The 18,900-nt window shown below is 43.5% G+C and overlaps 2 protein-coding genes across 2 annotated transcripts; both read right to left on the bottom strand.

Annotated features, from left to right (window-relative positions):
* Positions 1–6,699: 6,699 nt before the first annotated feature.
* On the bottom strand, positions 6,700–9,519 carry foxi3a (forkhead box I3a). Its single transcript, XM_052048105.1, has 2 exons — positions 8,014–9,519; positions 6,700–7,380 (listed from the first exon to the last, which is right to left on the bottom strand). The coding sequence occupies exons 1-2, from the start codon at positions 8,477–8,479 to the stop codon at positions 6,785–6,787; spliced, it is 1,062 nt and encodes a 353-aa protein (XP_051904065.1). The 5' UTR covers positions 8,480–9,519; the 3' UTR covers positions 6,700–6,784.
* A 117-nt stretch (positions 9,520–9,636) lies between these two features.
* Positions 9,637–18,663, bottom strand: lcp2a (lymphocyte cytosolic protein 2a). The gene is made up of 33 exons (XM_052047674.1): positions 18,073–18,663; positions 17,487–17,549; positions 17,172–17,218; positions 17,001–17,066; positions 16,466–16,494; positions 16,301–16,335; positions 16,012–16,212; positions 15,796–15,894; positions 15,627–15,684; positions 15,468–15,524; positions 15,300–15,319; positions 15,159–15,178; positions 14,995–15,075; positions 14,907–14,925; positions 14,817–14,832; positions 14,665–14,743; positions 14,527–14,579; positions 14,243–14,277; positions 13,924–14,113; positions 13,293–13,402; positions 12,997–13,051; positions 12,853–12,918; positions 12,734–12,753; positions 12,559–12,578; positions 12,247–12,363; positions 12,158–12,176; positions 12,068–12,083; positions 11,909–11,984; positions 11,234–11,286; positions 10,871–10,947; positions 10,674–10,748; positions 10,385–10,534; positions 9,637–10,308 (listed from the first exon to the last, which is right to left on the bottom strand). Exons 1-33 carry the CDS (start codon positions 18,148–18,150, stop codon positions 10,165–10,167), a joined length of 2,244 nt encoding a protein of 747 aa, XP_051903634.1. The 5' UTR covers positions 18,151–18,663; the 3' UTR covers positions 9,637–10,164.
* Between the last annotated feature and the right edge of the window lie 237 nt (positions 18,664–18,900).

Below are 18,900 nucleotides of genomic sequence, written 5' to 3'. Positions count from 1 at the left end.
GTGGTGGTGATGTGTCCATGCAACACATACAATTTACACTTTAAACCAGGGGTCCCCAAACAACTGTCTGATATTATGACCCAAAGGAAACAAGTAAAGATTTAAAAGTAGTGGTTCAATTATGGACCCCTGTGGGATCCCTTAGCTAAGTTTTATCTGCTTTGACGATTTCTTACCATATTTACAAACTATAGATGAACTGAAAAGTATCATTTACAGATGGCATACTAGCACACACACACATGCTCACACTCTCTCTGTATGTAAATGTGAGTAAGCTGCCCAAGTGACTCATTTGAATTAGCGGTTAACTTGATGACATATTTGATTGATGGTTTTAGTGTCTCCCACATTCTGCTTATAAAAAGCCTCATTAAGAGAGTGAAAGTCCATTTTTCTCCTTTCGAGAGCAATGAACCACACGCACTCCTCCTCCTCTTACCCTTCCTGACTGCAGCATTAGTGGTTCCGAGGGTTGCGAATAAGCAGACGGCTCCTGCATCGACATGCACGCGCGTTGTTGTCCAATGTGTGGTGTGTGTGTGTGTGTGTGTGTGTGTGTGTGTGTGTGCGCGCTTGATATCATACCATACAAAAGAGATGCTGTGACGCTGCAGGCCATAATCTTGATATTCTATTCCCTCCATTCTCTCTCTCTCTCTCTCTCTCTCTCTCTCTCTCTACATATATATATATATATATATAAATGCATGGCTTATTTCCCAGCGAGTCTCTGTCAGCACAATTTCAAATTAATTGTAGAAAAACCTGTTTATCACACTGGTACACACGCACACACACACACACACGCACACAACTGAGCATTATACTTTCATTACGACACAAATGGCTTTTTGGAAGCAATGAATGGGGCGTGCAGAAAGGGAAAAAAAATTTCCACAAATGGATTTATTGTATTTCTTAATGACTATGTCGTCGAGGATTTGTGTACGTGTGCGTGTGCGTGTGTGTGTGCGCGTGCGTGCGTCAAACTGATGTTTTCCTCTAAACCTGACACAACCTGTGCAACAAAGTGGAATGACTCTAGTGCAAGGTCTATGCAGAAAAGGTCAAGTTATGTTTTTATGTATTTATTCATTTATTTTCTATTTTTTGCATTGTTTTTGCGTGTAAATGTTTCGGATTATTATTTCAATACCTCAATTTTTTTAAAGCAGTCATGCTAAGTATTGCCATTGTCAGTGGAATTTTAATCATAAAGCAATGAATTATACATAGTATATTTAAACATAGGAAGTACCTAACCAACGTCTGCTATCTTAATGCTAACACCCAATGCAAAATGATATAGACGGGCTTACAAAACTAACATTGTTGCTGCGGTAGTTTTAACCCCTCAAGGAACACATATTTGAAAACAAATGATGCAGTAGTACATGTATATATTATTTATCCTCTGTTGAAATAATATGGTGACTTCGGGAGGAACTAAATTCATAAACATTCGCTTGATGGATGCAATGTTTTGCTTTCAAACATTTAGTAAGGCTCTCATTAGCAGCAAGTCTACAGTCGCCACCTCTGCTAAGAATCAGTGCAACGTGATATTGCTTTTCTTCACAATGTCAAGTGCATCAGATAGCGTGTGAAGTGTGGACAGCGTTGAAAAATTCTCGAGGAAAACTGCAACGCACATAAATATGCTTTGGCAGAGCCGCAGTGCAAACACAACATGGCGAGCTGACTCACTCCCAGTATAATAAACACAGCCGCGCTTTGACTGGGACTCATTAAACATCTTCACTTAGCACAGAAAATGGGACGATCACTTTCGGTTTTGGAGTGTGACATGGACTAACTTTTTAAATGATGATATTGGGATGAATGAGGGAAGTTATATATAAATATATTTTCTCGGTGCAGAGTGTTTCATTCGTTTAAGACAGAAGATTTAAAAGAACATTAAGCAAAATTCGTGTGGACTTGAGCAATGAAGAATTGCGTGTGGGTGGTGGTATGAATGGTGAGCGGAGAGGAAAGATAGGGTGTGGTCTTGCCAACAAGTTTTATAGATAAACCAGTGGACTCGTGAATTTATCTGCATGAGACAATCATTCAGATTTTTGATCGGTACATTTTTTTACATGTGCATGATTTCTAAATATATGTTTAAGCAACATATAGTTTCGTAAAAGCCTGCGAGAGAGTATCTTTTTAATGGCAAAAAAAAAAGCTATAATCCATGCAGACCGTCATTTGTTTCTATTGTTTAAATATTTTACGTTTTCTAATTTACGTAATCCTGGCTCCTGCTATCGATCCTGGTTCTCCATGGGCAGCGCATCTACCCTTCGGGCACTGTGAAGCGATCATCATCATCATCGCATACGCACGCACGCTAACACACAAGTTCGCATGACACATAAGTTGACATGAACAAAAGGCCACGAGTAATCGCACCCACACGGGATGAAAAATGCTGTTCCTAAGCAACTGGTCCTGGCTGTGTGGGTTTTGCGTGTAGAGGAACTGTGGAACGCTGCAGGGATCCCACTCACGCAGCCGTGGGAGAAAAAAAAAATCTCGAAAAGCATCCCTGTGAACTGTGATCAAGGCTGGTTAGGAGAGGTGGGAGGAACCCTTAGGAAGACATTATTGCTTTTGCACAAGGCGCTCGGGGAGGTCTTTATTCGCCCAGTTTGGGTGAAAATGGCTGCTTCAGATTAAAGTGCAGGATTTCTTGTTCAATTTTGGATACTTGAGACTTTTTCATACATCTTGTTAAGATAGAGATGTTCACCAAATCTTGTGCCAATTGGTGAAACTGGTGATAGGGCCCAATTTTTGTCTTTCTTGCCCTTTTTTTCGTGCAATCCCCCCAAATGTCTGACTCGAGCCAAAATGGACGACTCCCTGTTCAATTTTGGCCTTGGGTGCTTGAAATGTTTTCATGCATCCTGTTATATGATAGACTTGTCCACCAAATGACATGTTCATTTTTTTCCCAACTTTCCACGCTGCTTTTTCATAACATTTGCACTCCATGTCGAGACATGATCTTACTTTCCAGGCCCCTTTTTCATTGATTTTTCACCCCCAAATGGGTGCCTTCCTGTTCAATTTTCGGGTATGCATGACTGAGACTTTTTCATGCTTCCTCCTGCAGAAGAACATTTGCACGCACTTTCGTGTTGATCAGTGAAACTTGCGTCGGGTGTTAATCTCTTTCTAATGCCCCACTGGCCTCCTTTTCATGGATTCCACATCTCTTTTCCCCTTAAAGTGTTTGTTATTGATGTTTTTCTTACAACTGTGACATCACATGATGAACTACCCAATATTGCCGGCTTCTAGGGGTTATTTTCAGCCCAGCGGCCGGGTGCAATTTAACTCTTGGCTGACCTTCACTGCTCTCACGCTAACACTTTATAGACCGCTGCAGTGGCTGGCCTTCAAGGTACACCACTGCCACCTACAGGAAAAATCTAAACACACATTGTGATGCCTGCTTGCTTTCTTTCTACATTCTCGTTCTCATTCGTCCATTTTCTGTGTTGCTTGTTCTCGTTGTTTTGCTCCAACCAACAATCAGAGTACAGAAAAATGTGGACGTTATTGTGGGCTAACTTGATTTTTTGTAGTCTGACTGTTTGAAGAAACAGTCCCTTTGCTATTATGGTTTCATCTAAACGTCATCGCTACTTTTGGACTGAGTGAAACTGTTTGGCAGGTGATTTTTGACAGCGAGCAGGTGTCTTATCTGAGTGGAAAACTACAGGTTGACGGGACTCATGGAGACGCCTCGTGCGGGGTGGGAACGAGGGGAGGGAGGGGGGGTCTCTTCGGTTAGTGGTTGGGTTGGATGGAGTTTCACGTTAAGCGGCAACATGGGGGTCGCTGCTCTCAAAGCTGTCACCGCACCAGCATGACGACGTGGCATCCCCCAACAACAGTAACGCTCACACTGTCAGGATTCCATCACTTACTTCCAGCGTGACCTTTAACGGAGACATACTGTGGATTTTATTCCCCCCACATTTAAACTGTTCGCAGGTGTCATCATGACAGGTCTGTGACAGGATTTAGTTCAAATACCCCAAGGATAGTAATTATGGTACACCCTACTAAAATCATCTTCTTTTCTTTTTTTTTTCTTAAATATGCTTGCCACCATGTGAAAAGGAGACTGGTGGCAGCTGTCAGCATATTATGTTCCCTAAACTAAAAAGATATTGATTCTAAATAAAAATAAATTTAAAATAAATACTTTAAATGAGGAGGAAAAATAGTTATAACGTAATAATAATTGTTAATGAGTATTGTTCGGTTCATCTCTATTGCCTGATTTCATTCTGACACACTTACCTAAAATCTTGTTCAGCTCCTGACAGCGCAGTAGCTCCTCTTCATTACAATAGATAGGACTGAGGTGGTGCGCTATGTTATCTCAAAATATGTACAGAGGCCAAAGAATATCCCCAGACTTGATTATATTCAATCTTAGAGTTTCCACAATGCTTCACGGAGGCCACTATTTACTATCAGAAAAGTCTCATCAAGACCCCAAGTAATTTTTTCCAGGCGCCCTTTAAAAGGAAGTTGGTATTCGATACCGAAGGAAAATGAAGCTTAAAAGTAAATAAGAAAAAATATTCTGAGTAACCCATTAATGGTGGTTTCTGTGTGTGAGGTTGCTGCAAGTCTCAACAACTCACATGCGTGTGTAAATAAGTAAAAAACAAAAAGTATTCTGAGTAACCCATTAATGGTGGTTTCTGTGTGTGAGGTTGCTGCAAGTCTCAACAACTCACATGCGTGTGTGTGTGCGTACGTGTGTGTGCGTGTGACATGCAAATGTAAGCCTGCTAGCAATCAGCCCCGGCAGTTAGCAGGCTGACCACAGACATTGCAATGCTCCATTTGCCCTGCAGGGATCCTCCATTTTTACATCGGGATTCCATTTATGATTGACTCCCAACTATGCATCTTTATGTTCACAAATTGAAGCAATTCAAGACAGAAATTCATTACAATTCAGTTGTTCAATTATGGGTTTAATTGTAATTGAAATGTACGAGTGCGTGTGTGTGTGTGTGTGTGTGTGTGTGTGCGCGTGTGACTAATGTGCGCCTGTGTTGATGCATAAACAATGTAGTGGTGTGATCTTAGCACGATAGCTACATTGATGCATGCCTCTTAATGTAAAGACAAATTCATTTCAAATATGCAACCTTACAAACGTTTAAATCCCTGTTACTGTCGTTTGGAGGCCGTTAAATGGCAACAAACCATGTTTGGTAACTTTGTATCAAGTCAATTAGCTCAGAAAGTTCATGCTAACTCTAATACACTGAAAGCTATTGGGCTGGTATATCAGTCTTATGTATTTATTTTTTTGTCTTTTAGATGTGTTTAATATTAACAAGTTATTACGCACTAGGCCTTATTTCTAAATGATTTTGCCACCTTTTGCTAATTTGTAAAACCAAATTGGTGACAGATTTATTGGGAGTCTTAAGAGCTATTTTCACTTGAAAGCCCAGCGCAGTGGAAATAGAGCAGTGCTAACATCTAGCATAGTATGCTAGCAATCTATTGGATTCATGATATTTTGTGACTATCCTGTGCCTCATTGGGGAATTGCTCAAAGTCTAGGGAGATGGTCCGAGCGCTAACATGCTATGCTAACATTTTGCAAAATAGTAACCTGACGAGAGAAAGCAGCTCAGTAAGGATTTTCCGTCATGCCCTTAGGCCGGCTGCTATCCCAAATGAAAACGTGATGATTTCATCACGAGCTAACATTTTACAAAGTGGCTGTTTTTTTTTCTTCAGCTTTTCAGGATTTGTTTTTTTGTATGTACCATAAAACACTAAAGTGAAATGAAGTGAGTCGTAACGCGGACCTCGGGGGTTCCTCCAAGGCGCAGCGAGCACATGCGGGCCCTAAACAGAGGGCACACTCTCCCTATTGTGTTGTAAACACTTGTCGTCTCTTGGCCGTATTGATCGGCTGATCGTATCAGCTCGTCTGCGTGTGCCGCTTATTTACGCACACATCCACATCAATGGGCGACATGATGCCTAAACACGTGGCGCGGAGACACACGCACGCACATTGGGGATCAGCGGCGACACACCAAAAGTGTGATGTGGATTCACGGGGCACTATCGGGACCTCGTCAGCTACCCTCCTATCACGATCGCGATCATGACATGCCCCATCATTGGGTGAGTGCTGTCACACTCCAAGCATTCACATTCATGCGGTGTCACGTTAATGTGCTTTGATGGTGTGAAGACAGAAAATGGGGTTCCAAACTTTTGAGATGGCGCAGCCATTCTATTCCCACTTATTCCAGGCTATCGCGATAATTTACAGATTTAAAAAATAGATCTCATTCGCCAAGTAGCCTCATTGGCCAAGGAATTTTTAACGCATGTTATAAATGTGTTTTCTAAGAATTGACTTATTTTCTTGTTTCCCCCCCCAAAATACAAATAAGACTTCGACAACAACATTGTTGGTTTCACGGTATGTCTACATGAAAATTATGCCATATAGTGAGAGCCACGCTTTATCAGGTGACTCTTGTATTAATTTTGGAGTTTGTATAGTGATTGTATTAAATGTTATCGCATAATACTGAAAGCTGTCCCTCACGTTAGTAAGGACTCTGTAATCCTAAGAACTTGATATAATAAAGTCGCTAGAACGAATGACGGGAAAACCCATGATTCCATTTATGCATTTATTTTTTATTCAAAAACAAAAGAAAATTCATACAACTTTTTCACACAAATCAATAATAAATAGAGCCATTCACGCGGTGACGAACATTTCAAAAACGTCAGAGTCTCTGCTGGAGAACCAGCGAGTTAGGGGCAGGTCCTCCGTGAGGCTCCCCAAGAGTTGAGCCTGGAAGGATTCCAACTCCGCTTGCTGCCCCTCCTGGAGATCCAGCAGAGGAGCGTACGTGGTCTCCAGGTCGGTGTACAGTGACGGCGGGGAGAAGTGCAGAGGGTTTGACTGTGAAGAAGGGGAGAACACGGCAGGGGCATGAAGAGGAGGAGGAGGAGGAGAAGAAGGCCTGCAGGCGTCCCACTGAGGCACCACTGCTCCTGGCGAGTACGCAAAACCATGAGGAGGAAGAGGAGGAAGGGCCGGCGGAAGCACAGAGGACTCATCCGGGACCTGCATGTACACGGAGGGCTGAGACGAGATATGCCGGTCTGACGGGGCAGAAAACTCAGCGCCGCAATGCATGCTGGGACAGTTGGGACTGGACTCGGACGAGGAGTTGCGACGTTTCTTGGTGGGTGTCACGCTGTCGGTTTTCCTCTTCCTCTTGCGGCAGAAGTTGCCGTTGTCGAACATCTTGTCACAGTTTGGGTCCAGAGTCCAGAAGTTTCCTTTACCTGTGGGATGGAAGTTCAAGGTTTTTAGCGGGGTGGCAAAAACTTGCATCGACAATGTGCCCTTTGATAGGAAACTTCAATATACTGAAGTTGTATCATCGTTGTGGCCGTCTGTCACCATAGCACCACTGGGTAAATGCTTTCACTTGTCTAGAAACCCCTCTCTCAAGGTTTTCACACCGCTTCTTCGTTTGCCCACTGATCAGGAGCAACTGGGCGCTCCGTATCTTGCTCAAGGACACTTTGGTTGTGGTTACAGCATCAGGATCGCTTCGCTCGAGATCAGGATATCTCTCTCAGGACCGAACTTGCAACGTTTGGGGATGGAAGACGACCACTCTACCACCTGAGCCGTGGCGCGCTCCGATACTTTTGCTGCTACGGCCGTTGTTGTGCCCATTGTTCTCGTCCTTCAACACCACTCTCCTGTATTCTCTACTCTCCGCCCTCTACTGTCTTTCCATCTCAACCATATCGGACCGGACCAAGACAGTCGGTTGCCCCACGTGAATGAAATGGACTTAAAATTCCCCATCTGGAATGGCCATCGAAAACTACCGTAAAATCTCCACTCTAGCGTAACCCTCATTCAGAGAGACACAACATCCTCATCACCTCAACCAGGAAACTCACCTGGATTGTTCTCCTCCCGCGGAACCTTCCGGAAGCAGTCGTTGAGCGACAGGTTGTGCCGGATGGAGTTCTGCCAGCCGGCCTTATTGCGGCTGTAGAAGGGGAAGTGCTCGGAGACGTACTGGTAGATCTGGCTCAGTGTCAGCCGCTGCGAGGGCGCACTCTGGATGGCCATGGCGATGAGGGCCGAGTAGGAGTAAGGCGGGCGGGCCAGACGCAGGATGCCTTCCGGTGAGTACCAGGGCCCGCCGGGGAGGAATGGACCCTGGAAGTTGGGGAAGGCGGTCCCACCGTAGCAGTGTTCTCCTCTGGACCCGGAGACGAGGCCGAGGTCTGGTTGGAGGCACGCCGGTGAGGAGCGGCTGGGCTCGGGTGGAGGTGGGGGGCTGTAGAGGCTGAAGTCGCAGGGATCCACGGCCACAGACGGAAGCTGGGGGAGATCGCAGAGAGGCACGAAGGACGCCATGATGCAACACCTGTCCACAAGCTCGCTACACCTGCACTTATACTCGGATGCACCGCCCACATGCGAGCTGATTGGCTGCTGTAGCGCGCGCACACACAGACATATACACACACTTAGTGGTTGTTAGCAGCTTGAATTCTTGCCCTGGGGCAGATGACAATGACTGATTGAATCTCTTTTTACGGTTTCAGTCGTTATTCATCTGATCAATATCAGATTTATTTATTTTTTTTAAACACTTCACACCCCCATCATTAATAGGTCATTAAATGAACATTTCAGATTTTGAATTTTTTCCATGAATGTGTGTCAATTCACCCAATTTAACCGTGATCTTACTTATACTTTGATGTTTCAGGTAATATATTTTTGAACTCTAACTTGTCCTTCGCTCACCAGATCCTTGTGCCGGTCAAGTCTACTAAAAGAAGCAGTTGCGAAAGAGGATCTCGGAATGTGAACTGTTACCAAAAAGCCTCGGGTTTAATTTACGCTGACCAGTATGAGGAGATGCAACACACGTTTGCGTGTAAAATGTAAACTAACGTTCTGAAGCAGATCATTCCAAACCAAAGAGTATTTGTAATAAAGCCAAACAATGCACAAACCGACGTTGATACGAGAACACCTTCATGGTCTGTGAGCGCCGATGCGTGACCGGTGTTGGACTGGGAATCGCGCAGACGAAATTGACGCTTGGCCTTCTTATCAGTTCATATTCACACCTGCGACACCGGTGGGACTGTCTCGCAGTCTTTTTCGGGGGATCTTGAAGAACTAATGACGTGCGTCTGTGCGTCAGTTGGCGACAGCGTCGAATCGACACTCGGCGCAGACAAAACAAGACGGGCTGAGCTGTAACTGATGACTGGGATTATACGGGTCCCAACGGTGTGCGTGTGTGTGTGTGTGTGTACGCGCGTGCTCGTATATGTGTATAAGAGAAAGTGAAATTTCTTTGTAGATAGTAGACCGTAAGAAAAGACTACATGTTATCCACCACCACCTCTACCACTAATACAGAATTGTTCTAAAACTAAAATCTGTTCCTGTAACTGAAATCACTTCTATCTCAAATCATCTTTCCACAATGAAATGAATGTAACTGCCACTAATTTCTTCTAGCCCCTCCCACCGAAAACCCCCCCCCCACAAACTGTTTTAACGTGTATTTTATTGAGGAATCATAGTGCTCCATAATATTGTGGGCTACTTGAGCAAAAATCATACAGTAGAACCGTCATCAGATAGAATTTTTACAAAGTGATCATTGTTGTCACACTTTTTATCATTCGATTGATTTGACCACTGTGTTGCTACCTTTTTTCCCCCACTGTACCTAATCCATACAATACACGTGTCCACCTCCTTGTAGAGGATAAAGAATATATAAACGTGGGTACTCTTCTGTTGAATGTCTAAATGTCTTGCTGCACCGTTTGTGTTCAGATAGCCGTGAAAAGGTAACAACCTCCACATAGGTGTTAATGAACAGCCTGTGTTCCGATTGAGTTTCTCATTGCATGTTCGCATTTAGATAAATGGAGGGTATGTAAAGTCACACTCTTGGATGAAAAGAAGTGACAAATTGAAAGGAAAAAAAATACATTAACAGCAATTGAACCTGTTAAAACCAAAATAGGTCGAAAGTGTTTGACTGCATGATTATAAAGGTCTCAGTGGGATCATTGTGGTCCAGTCATGTAAATCCCTGCTGGCTCTGAGAGCAGACACTGGTTCTGCTGGCCCGAGGAGCGCTTTTTGGTATCAATGAGGAGCAGATGACACTGGGAGTGATATTTGATGATGTCACACACTGAGGAGAAGCACTACAAACACACACACAGTCACTACTGAAATTCCTTCTACCACATGGATATTGTTCAAGTGTGACATTTGGTTTACCTCCTGGGCCTTGAGTCCAGTTCCCAGTTGGAACTGCTTGTCCTCGTGGCGAATCTGGATATTGAACACTTTGTTGTGGTAGAGGACCATCAGTGTGTACGGCTGGTTGGACTTCTGGTGGGAGCTGTCCCGCACTAAATATGCCCCGTCCTACACGCGTACACAAACACACACACACACACACGAGTCTCTATGGGCACAAGCATGAAAAATAAATAAGATTTAACCTTAAGTTTTATTAAGGTAAAGTAAGGGAAGGGAGAGCAGTGTGTGTGTGTGTGTGTATTACCTTGCTGACTTGTTTCAAATACCCTTCAGCTTGACCCCTGGTCACTTTACCAACATACCAGCGAGGGTCCATTCCCTATACACATTCGCAAACACAGTTTCCTTGTTCGCTGTGATTGAATAATTAATTGTCATCCCTCCCAAAAATTATTTGAATAAATAATGTAATGATAAATGTGACATCAAGACAAGCATTACCTGTTTGGGTGAAGGTTTTTGTGGCAGCGGATGAAAGCGATCTGAACCAGCAAAGTTGGTTCTGTTGTCTGCATGGGCTGCAGACACAAACCGACACACACATATTCAACCGAAGATGATATTTGGTCATACTGTCCAAAGTTAGAATTGCAAAAATGATAACTGATGATTCTTTGAGCGAGCTAGTGTGTAGTGTGTCACCTCAACCCGTGTTTCAGAAAAATTGCAAACTGGGCATTCCCCCCTTCGAAATTGCTAAAATGTCATTCTTGGAGAACGACGCCCCCTTGTGGCCGCATCAGCAAACGAGCATAAAAGTGAAACTTATTGTGACTCTTTGTACATATGGAATGGACTTCTTACCAGGGTGATAATTAAGAGAGAGCGAGCCAACAGAAGTGGCACCAGGTGGTAAACTGACAACACAAGAGAAAACCACACTTTGTTTCGTGCCAAATGTATAAATTTGTGAGTGGATGAAGAAGTCTACACACCCCTGTTCAAATGCTAGGTTTTTTCGATCTGAAAAAAGCAGTCTAAGATAAATCATTCCAAAACGTTTCCACCATTAACGTGACTTAAAGCCTCGACGACTCAATTGAATTTCTTACATTTTGAGAGAGGAAGTGAAAATAATCACCTGAAAGTGTGCATACGCTTTTATAACCAGGATGTGGCTGTGTTCAGAATTGAGCACACGTGATCACACACTCAAACTGGTGTTAAATAAAAGTCCACGCACACTAAAAACCCTACTAGAAATTCCGAGCTTTTTTTCTGTCGTAATCGTAAGAACAGTCATAAAACATGAATTTGAATGTGATTGGTTCAGATGAACCATCCCAGTTGTGAGAGGGTGTGCACACTTGTGCAATCACATCATTTCAGCTCTGTTTTTGTTTCCACTCTTGAAAATAGATTTTTTAATCAAATGAGTTGTACAGGTTTGTTTAATTAAGTCTTTTTTTTTTCAACACAAAAACGGCGTTCCAACAGGGGTGTGTAGACCATTGAATTCCACTGTATGTGACTTTCTACCTGTCTCCATGGCGACCAGGCCGTGGTGGCCGCGGCGCCTGGTTTTTATGGAGGGGAAATGTGTTGTGTTTGGGTGCTGGAAAGAATAAAAAGCTTTTAATTAAAAAATATATATCTAATCAACATTATTTGGATTAAATGAAAATGAAGGTTTCTCACCATCGCTGTGTGTTTGCTAGAAGATGAACGTCAGATAAAATACTTTAGTCCACAGATCAAAAAAATATAAAAAAAAAATCAAAATCTTACCTGTCTCATTCCGTTAAACCTGTAACAGGAAATAATGAGATTATCGTTCAACAACAAATGAATAATGAGCGAAAGTAGGTCAGGCAAACCTGCTGGGAGGAGGAGGCCTGACAGAGGAGTTGCTCCTGCCAACGGAGGCCGAGGAACAAGGAGGAGGCCCGGGAGGTTTGGGCCTAGGTTGGGGGTCAGGGACATCCGCCTGAGACCTGTAGACAAGCGCACTCGTCAACAAAACAACAGCTGATAATTATGGTTTATGGAACTCATTTTATCTTTCCAACCACAGGAATTCCAGTCAGGCTGAACCCTTGTCACGTGATCACAGCGACAGTTACAGAGTCATGTTGACTTCCTGTTTTGGACAAATATGAGCAGAACTTTTTGTGCGTTTGGTGCGTTACCTTCGGGGTTGTGCAGGCGGCTGTAACAGAGTAAAAGAGGATTTTAAAAAAAAATAGGAAGAAATATATATTTGTGAGTGAGATGCTTCAAATTAAACGTTGACATTTCCAAACTGCAACCCTTCATTTTAATTTTCGATTATGTTTAATCGAATAAAATAAAATAAACACCCACCCTCTCTTCTGTGTTGGGCCCTTTAGACATGAGAAAAAAACAAAACAAATGAGGTTCAATACACGAATATGTTCAAATCTCAACCTGAGCGACAAATACAGTATCTGGCTCCAAAATACCTGGAATGGGAGACGTGTTTCGGCCTGGTTTGTTTCCACGGAAAATCTGAGGTGGCCCCGGAAGCACTAAAACATTGCAACGTGAATTCGTGTACGATTCGTGATGCCGATCAACAGTGATGAGTCGCAGCAGTTGTTACTCACACTTCGCCGGTGGTGCTGGTTGTCTTGCACTGTGCGGTGAATGATCTCGATTGGACTCGCCCGGCTGCAAAATATCCAAAGGATATCGCATTATTTATATTTTCAGTTGTCATCAAGCATGACGCAAAACTGCCAGTAAGTTAAAATTGCAAGCTGCAATGAAAGTGCATACATTTCCTGTGAATCATCCGGCTTTCCTGCTGTGGTCAAATTCCTCACAATCTTTAATATACAGCCAGAATGAACATGACTGCTGACATTTTGAGTAGGGGAGGTTTTTTTGTGTTTGGATACACCGGTACGAGTCTCACCAAGCGGGGCGACAGAGGTGGAAGTGTAGAGACCGGTGGGCGAAGACTCACTGCTGGCGGCAGGCCTCTGGAGGACACATGGTTGTGCATATTATCTGATGGTAGGGGGGAATGACAAAAAAAATGACACATACAGTATATGTCAGAATTACACTTGGAGGACATGTTGAAAAAAAAAAAAAAATCTCCAAGAAATGTGGAACTACAACCAGAATGCCACAAGATGGCGACAAAGCTCTACTTTTGTTAACTGAAACTCCTCACCCCAACATAGTTCTTTTTCAAAATGGCAGCAAAGCATTACTTGTGTTGACTGAAACGCCTCACTGTACTTTAGCATAGCTCTTTGACACGTGAGATGCCTCAGTGCTGACCAAAAAAACTCAGCAAAGATAACAAGCAAGGCAATACTTGGTCCTGCGCACAAAAGCAGCAAAAAGGAGAATTTGAAAAATGGTGGCTCAAAAAAAAAAAAAAGTCCATGAATAATTGAATGAGAATATCGAACCACAAAGACCCAATGTTTCACTGCAGAGGCCCTTAACACAAATATTGTGCCATTTTGTCAAAATATGGTGCAATTTCAAGACCGTTAAAGCTACGTTCAGCATCCTACCAATGTAATCGCCTTCTCCGCAGGTCACGGCGGGCAACAGCTTGTGAGTTAGCTCCTCAGAGGGCTCCGTGGGAGGCGGTTCGTAATTGTCGGCCCAGTCCGTGTCGTCATCCGCTGCGTCGTCATCGGTTATGTTGCCGCTCTCATCGCCACCGCTGTTTGGATTCTCATAATCAGGATCTTCATCATCCTGAAGACATGTTTGGGACCATGTTCAAGGTAGACGTCCAGATTCTTTGTTGAGTGTCGGAAGTGTAGATTTTTCAAGTGTGTGTGTCTGTGTGTGTGTGTTTTTTTTCGGAGTGTTTATTGAACTCACAAACTCGTCATCATCCCAGCCTTCAACATCAGGAGCTGTTGGAGAAAAAGTCTTGGCAGTTTGAAACTTCGAATGGAAGGTACAGTAATCACCCGGGAGGGAGGGGCGGGGGGAGTATAATTTTCCGATACGTATTAAAGTGAAATTACTATTTTAAAAAAAATCATAATACGCACTATATAAGATAAGATAAGATATCCTTTATTTGTCCCACAATGGGGAAATTTACAATATTATATATTATTATCAATATGCTATGACTTCTAAAAAATATAGATGATTACCGGAAGAGACACTGAGAGGCAATGACCCAACAGAAGTGGCGCCAAGAGGCAAACTGTCAAATAACAAAAAGAAAAGAGTGTATTTATTCACTTATTAGCGATAGTCTGAACCTTTGGTGGCATCTGGTGACTCTATACCTGTCTCCATGGCGGCTCGCGGGTGTCGGCCGGTGGGGCGGAATCTTATGGAAGAGGGGGAATGTGTTGAGTTTGGATGCTGGAAGAAAATCTCAAGGGTTTAGTATTTAATAATTCATCTGGCTTAGTTGGACTGAAAAAATAATTCTCACCATCATTTTGTGCATGCTAGAAGGTGAAAATAAGATCAGAAGATGCTTGTAATGCAGAGAAAATAAAACCCATGTCAAAATAGAATTTACCTCCCGAATACCGTCAGTCCTGTAGGAGCAAAGCACACACAATGATTAGATCGGACAACAAACGGCTGATGACGAGTGAGCGGCCTACCTGGGAGGTGGAGGCTTGACGGATGAGTTGCTCCTGCCGATGGAGGCCGCGGAAGAAAGAGGTGGTACAAGAGGCGTGGACCTGGCGAAGGCAAATCCGACAAAACGTTCAACATGTCTGAAGAAACATAGTAACACGGCGTTTGCGTTGACGCGCTTGCTTACCTTCGAGAGGGTATACCTGGCTGGAACGCACAACGAAAAATACAAGAATGACTTTGAACTTTTGATTTGATATCTGGACACATTTGTGAATAGGAAAAAACGTGAATGAGTTCAAGTTAATTTAAAAATAGGAACACTCACCCTCTCTGTTACATTAGAACCTGGTAAGATAAACAAGGGGGAAAAAAAGCATCTCTCAAATGCACTTTAGTTTTGCTTTTGGCTTCATTGTAATGACTAAAAGAAACCCCGAAAATTTGGGAGTTTTCCAGTCTGATGCTCTTTGAAATTCGCTAAATTGGGGTATACCTTGAATTTGAGAGGAATTACGGCCCGGCTTGTTGCCACGAAAGATCTGCGGCGGTCCTGGAAACGCAAAAAATCACAACATGATGTGATAATGACTGTAACCAATCGCTGAAAAGCAAAATCTAATATGACTTGAATGTCTTTTTTTTTTTAACTCACTCTTTTCGGATGCTCGTCTCAAAGAGTGGGGAGAGTGATCTCGACTCCTCTCAACAGGCTGCACAACCCCCCCCCCCAAAAAAAAACTCATCAATATATGCCATGTCCACTCTATCATAGTGAAATATCAAATTGATTTAATATTGAAGTCAAAATATTAAAGACTCACTACCCGAGGCGACGGCACAGGGAGCGATGCCACCGGTGGGCGGGGGCGGACGGCAGGCGGTGCGTCTCGAGATGACGTGCCTTTGTCCCGGTTATCTGCAGGGCCACAGAGGAGACAGATTCAACTCAGTCCTGCTTGTTGCCATGGTAACACATGAAACCACATATAACGTGCGCCGACAACAGAAACACGTCGTCCTGAATACGACAAACGTCAAATACCACCGATGTAGTTGTTGTCTCCCAGGTGCACGGCGCTGCGTAGCTTCTGCGCCAAGTCCGCCGCGGGCTCCGCTGGGGGAAGTTCGTAATGCTCGGCATCGGCCCCGTCCAAGTCGTCATTGGGTTTCTCGTAGTCACTCTGGCTGCTGTCCTCGCCACCGCTGTTGGGGCTCTCGTAATCGTTGACGTCGCCATCCTGAAACGCAACATGGCCGGTCAATATGAGTTAATTGGTGCGATTCATGTCATCTGTCATTGGGGGTGGAATAAAAAACAAAACTTACAGAATAATTGTCATCCGAACCTTTAACATCACGAACTGTCAAAGATGGGAGATATCACATTATTAGCAGGTACAAAATTGGGGAATTCCACCTCTGAAATAGGACAAAACCTCAGAAGCATTGCCTGTAGCGTCACATAAAACATGAGGTTGCTTTCGTTTTTACCTGGTTTATGAAATTTAGGGGTCACGGGTCTGTGATGGAGAGAAGGCGCATTCAGTTAATTAGCATTATTTGTAACAATCCATTTTTTAAACAAAACAATACGTTAATGAAATAATTTCATATCAAGAATGAAACAGTTTGTGCATCATGATGTTTCACTGGGCATAGGGCTGCTCATTCTAGAATGCGTGCCTTGACCAACAGGGGGCAGTAAAATAAATACAATGTGCATATTTGATGAGTAAGCTGGAACGACATAATTCCTTTTTCACAGAGAATAAAAAATATATATGCCCGTGAGTATTATTGGATGCTCTGCCTGCCCGTGTTGCTGCCGTTTATGTTCAAATGTAGATGGTCAAAAACGATGTCAAATCAATGCTCGTTTCGTGAACCGTTTTGCTTTGCATGTTAGCTTCAAGCATGCGTTCAAAATAAGAAGAAAAAAAAAGTTAAAGATGCACAAAATTATGTCTTAATCGTACGAGAGCTCATTTTATTTCCATTTTAAATGTTCACCGAAACAGGAACCCACTTTTTACCAAACAGGCATCGTTTTTCCTCCTTCTTGCTAATGTCGGCACTCAGCTTGGAAATAATCCTGTTCGGACACACAAACACGAAAGTCGCTTTCACCAGTGGATCAGAATTGAGTGAAAATGCTGTTACTTTTCGGTGCACCAGAAGGGAATGAAAAAAAGCTTACGGCGAGTGAAGTTTGGGGAATTTTTGCAGGTCATTCTCACTTAAGTTCTGCAAACAGAAAACAACATATTGTCACGATGACAGCCGTTAAAGCAATTTAATTCCTTTTTAACGTGTCGTTGCAGGTTTTTCTCAGCTGCCTTTGAATGCATCGCAAACAGTCACAGCGCAGATGGATGACGGATGCAAAATCATTGCACAAGCAATGTAAGTTGTGTAAAACTGTTGCGTATGTAGCCATTTTTTGAGAAATTAAGAAGTAAACATAATAATGGGGTCGAGGGGTGTGGATCTCCTTGCCTACATGAAAACTTACCACAAATCGCATTCCGTTGATGGAGTTTTTCAACACGGTTCTATCACAGTCGGCCAGATTCATCTGCAACACACATTTGGGGCCGTTTCACAAAGTCACATCTCCTCACCTTCATATAACCTCTCGTTAACATTAGTGGGATACATCACCGGGTCAAAGAGGAAGGAAAATGTACTTCTTTTCAAACACAGGAAAGGACAACACTCCATACTTCCGAACTCGCGACGAGTATTGCCGTCGTAAATCTCTAGCATGAAACCACACTTTACCAGACGATGAAGAAAAATACACTTTTATGCTAGCAGCATTTTGGAGCAACTGGAAACGTTACATGGGACAGCTGGTTGACTACAAAGTCAGTGAATGTGAGTGTTTATGCCTGTTTGTTAAATGTGTCCTGCGTCCGGGCCTCTCACCCGACGTCATCTGGGATATGCTCCAGCAGACCCAAAACTCACATCCAGATAAGTACGGCAAAAAAACAGTTGGACATTTTTGAGCTTTTGACAGAACTGCACCGTGGGCCAAGTGATTCCCTTCTCTTGGCAAGTGTGATCACATTTTAATGACAAAAAGTGAACCTGACCTTCCTCAGGTATTCGGCCAGCTGTTGAGGGCTCCACTCCATGACCTCTGACCGAGATGGCACTCTGGCGCAGTTCATCCTACGTGCTCCTCCTCGCCGCAGAAGACTTCCCAGTAAGTTAGATGGGGCCTCAGAATCGAGTTCCTCTTTTAGGCAGTGCCCTTTACAACAACCTAAACTTCAATCTCATCCAGCGGTCTGCTTCCTAAATGAAGAATCGCTGAAGTGTTCTCGAGCTTCCACATAGTCACCTAAGCCGACATGTCGAAGTGGAACCAATATGGCTACCTTCGTTCTTCTTGTCTCCTCCAACTTGGTGTGTTTGTCAATGTCTCTCTCGCTTGCTCTTTCTCAACCTCAGAGGAAGTGACAATGCAGAGGGGAGGACGCTGGAAGACGCAGGAAACATCTTCCTCCTCCACCCCCATTACCCCCACCCCAAGTCTCTTCACCACAAAGCGGAAGAGCTGGTGGGTGACTTTGACGACTGAGTCTTTGACTGAGTCAGCAGCCAAGACCCATCACACGGTATATTTTGACCTCAATTCCACTGAACGCTACAGGAACTTTTAGTTCTTAGTAGCACTGTCTGGAGTGAATCTCTGCACATTTGTCATTAGACTTTCACAAATTTGGTGGGGGGGGCCTACTTCCGTTGAAAGTCTCATCTTGTTGCTACTCAGGTCAAAGCAATAAATGTATTACTTTGGCGCCATCTGGTGGAATCTTGGTTGTTGTTCGGGTTAATTCATCGATCGTAATGATGTCCTCTTTTGTTGGCTGTTCTTGAATGCACCATGCGCACATCTGAAGTAAAAGTTATTCTAA

The sequence above is a fragment of the Hippocampus zosterae genome, chromosome 16 (assembly GCF_025434085.1).
Source record: "Hippocampus zosterae strain Florida chromosome 16, ASM2543408v3, whole genome shotgun sequence".
NCBI lineage: Eukaryota > Metazoa > Chordata > Actinopteri > Syngnathiformes > Syngnathidae > Hippocampus > Hippocampus zosterae.
Note: the sequence above shows the minus strand (reverse complement) of the source record. Positions and strands in the feature narration are given on the sequence as shown.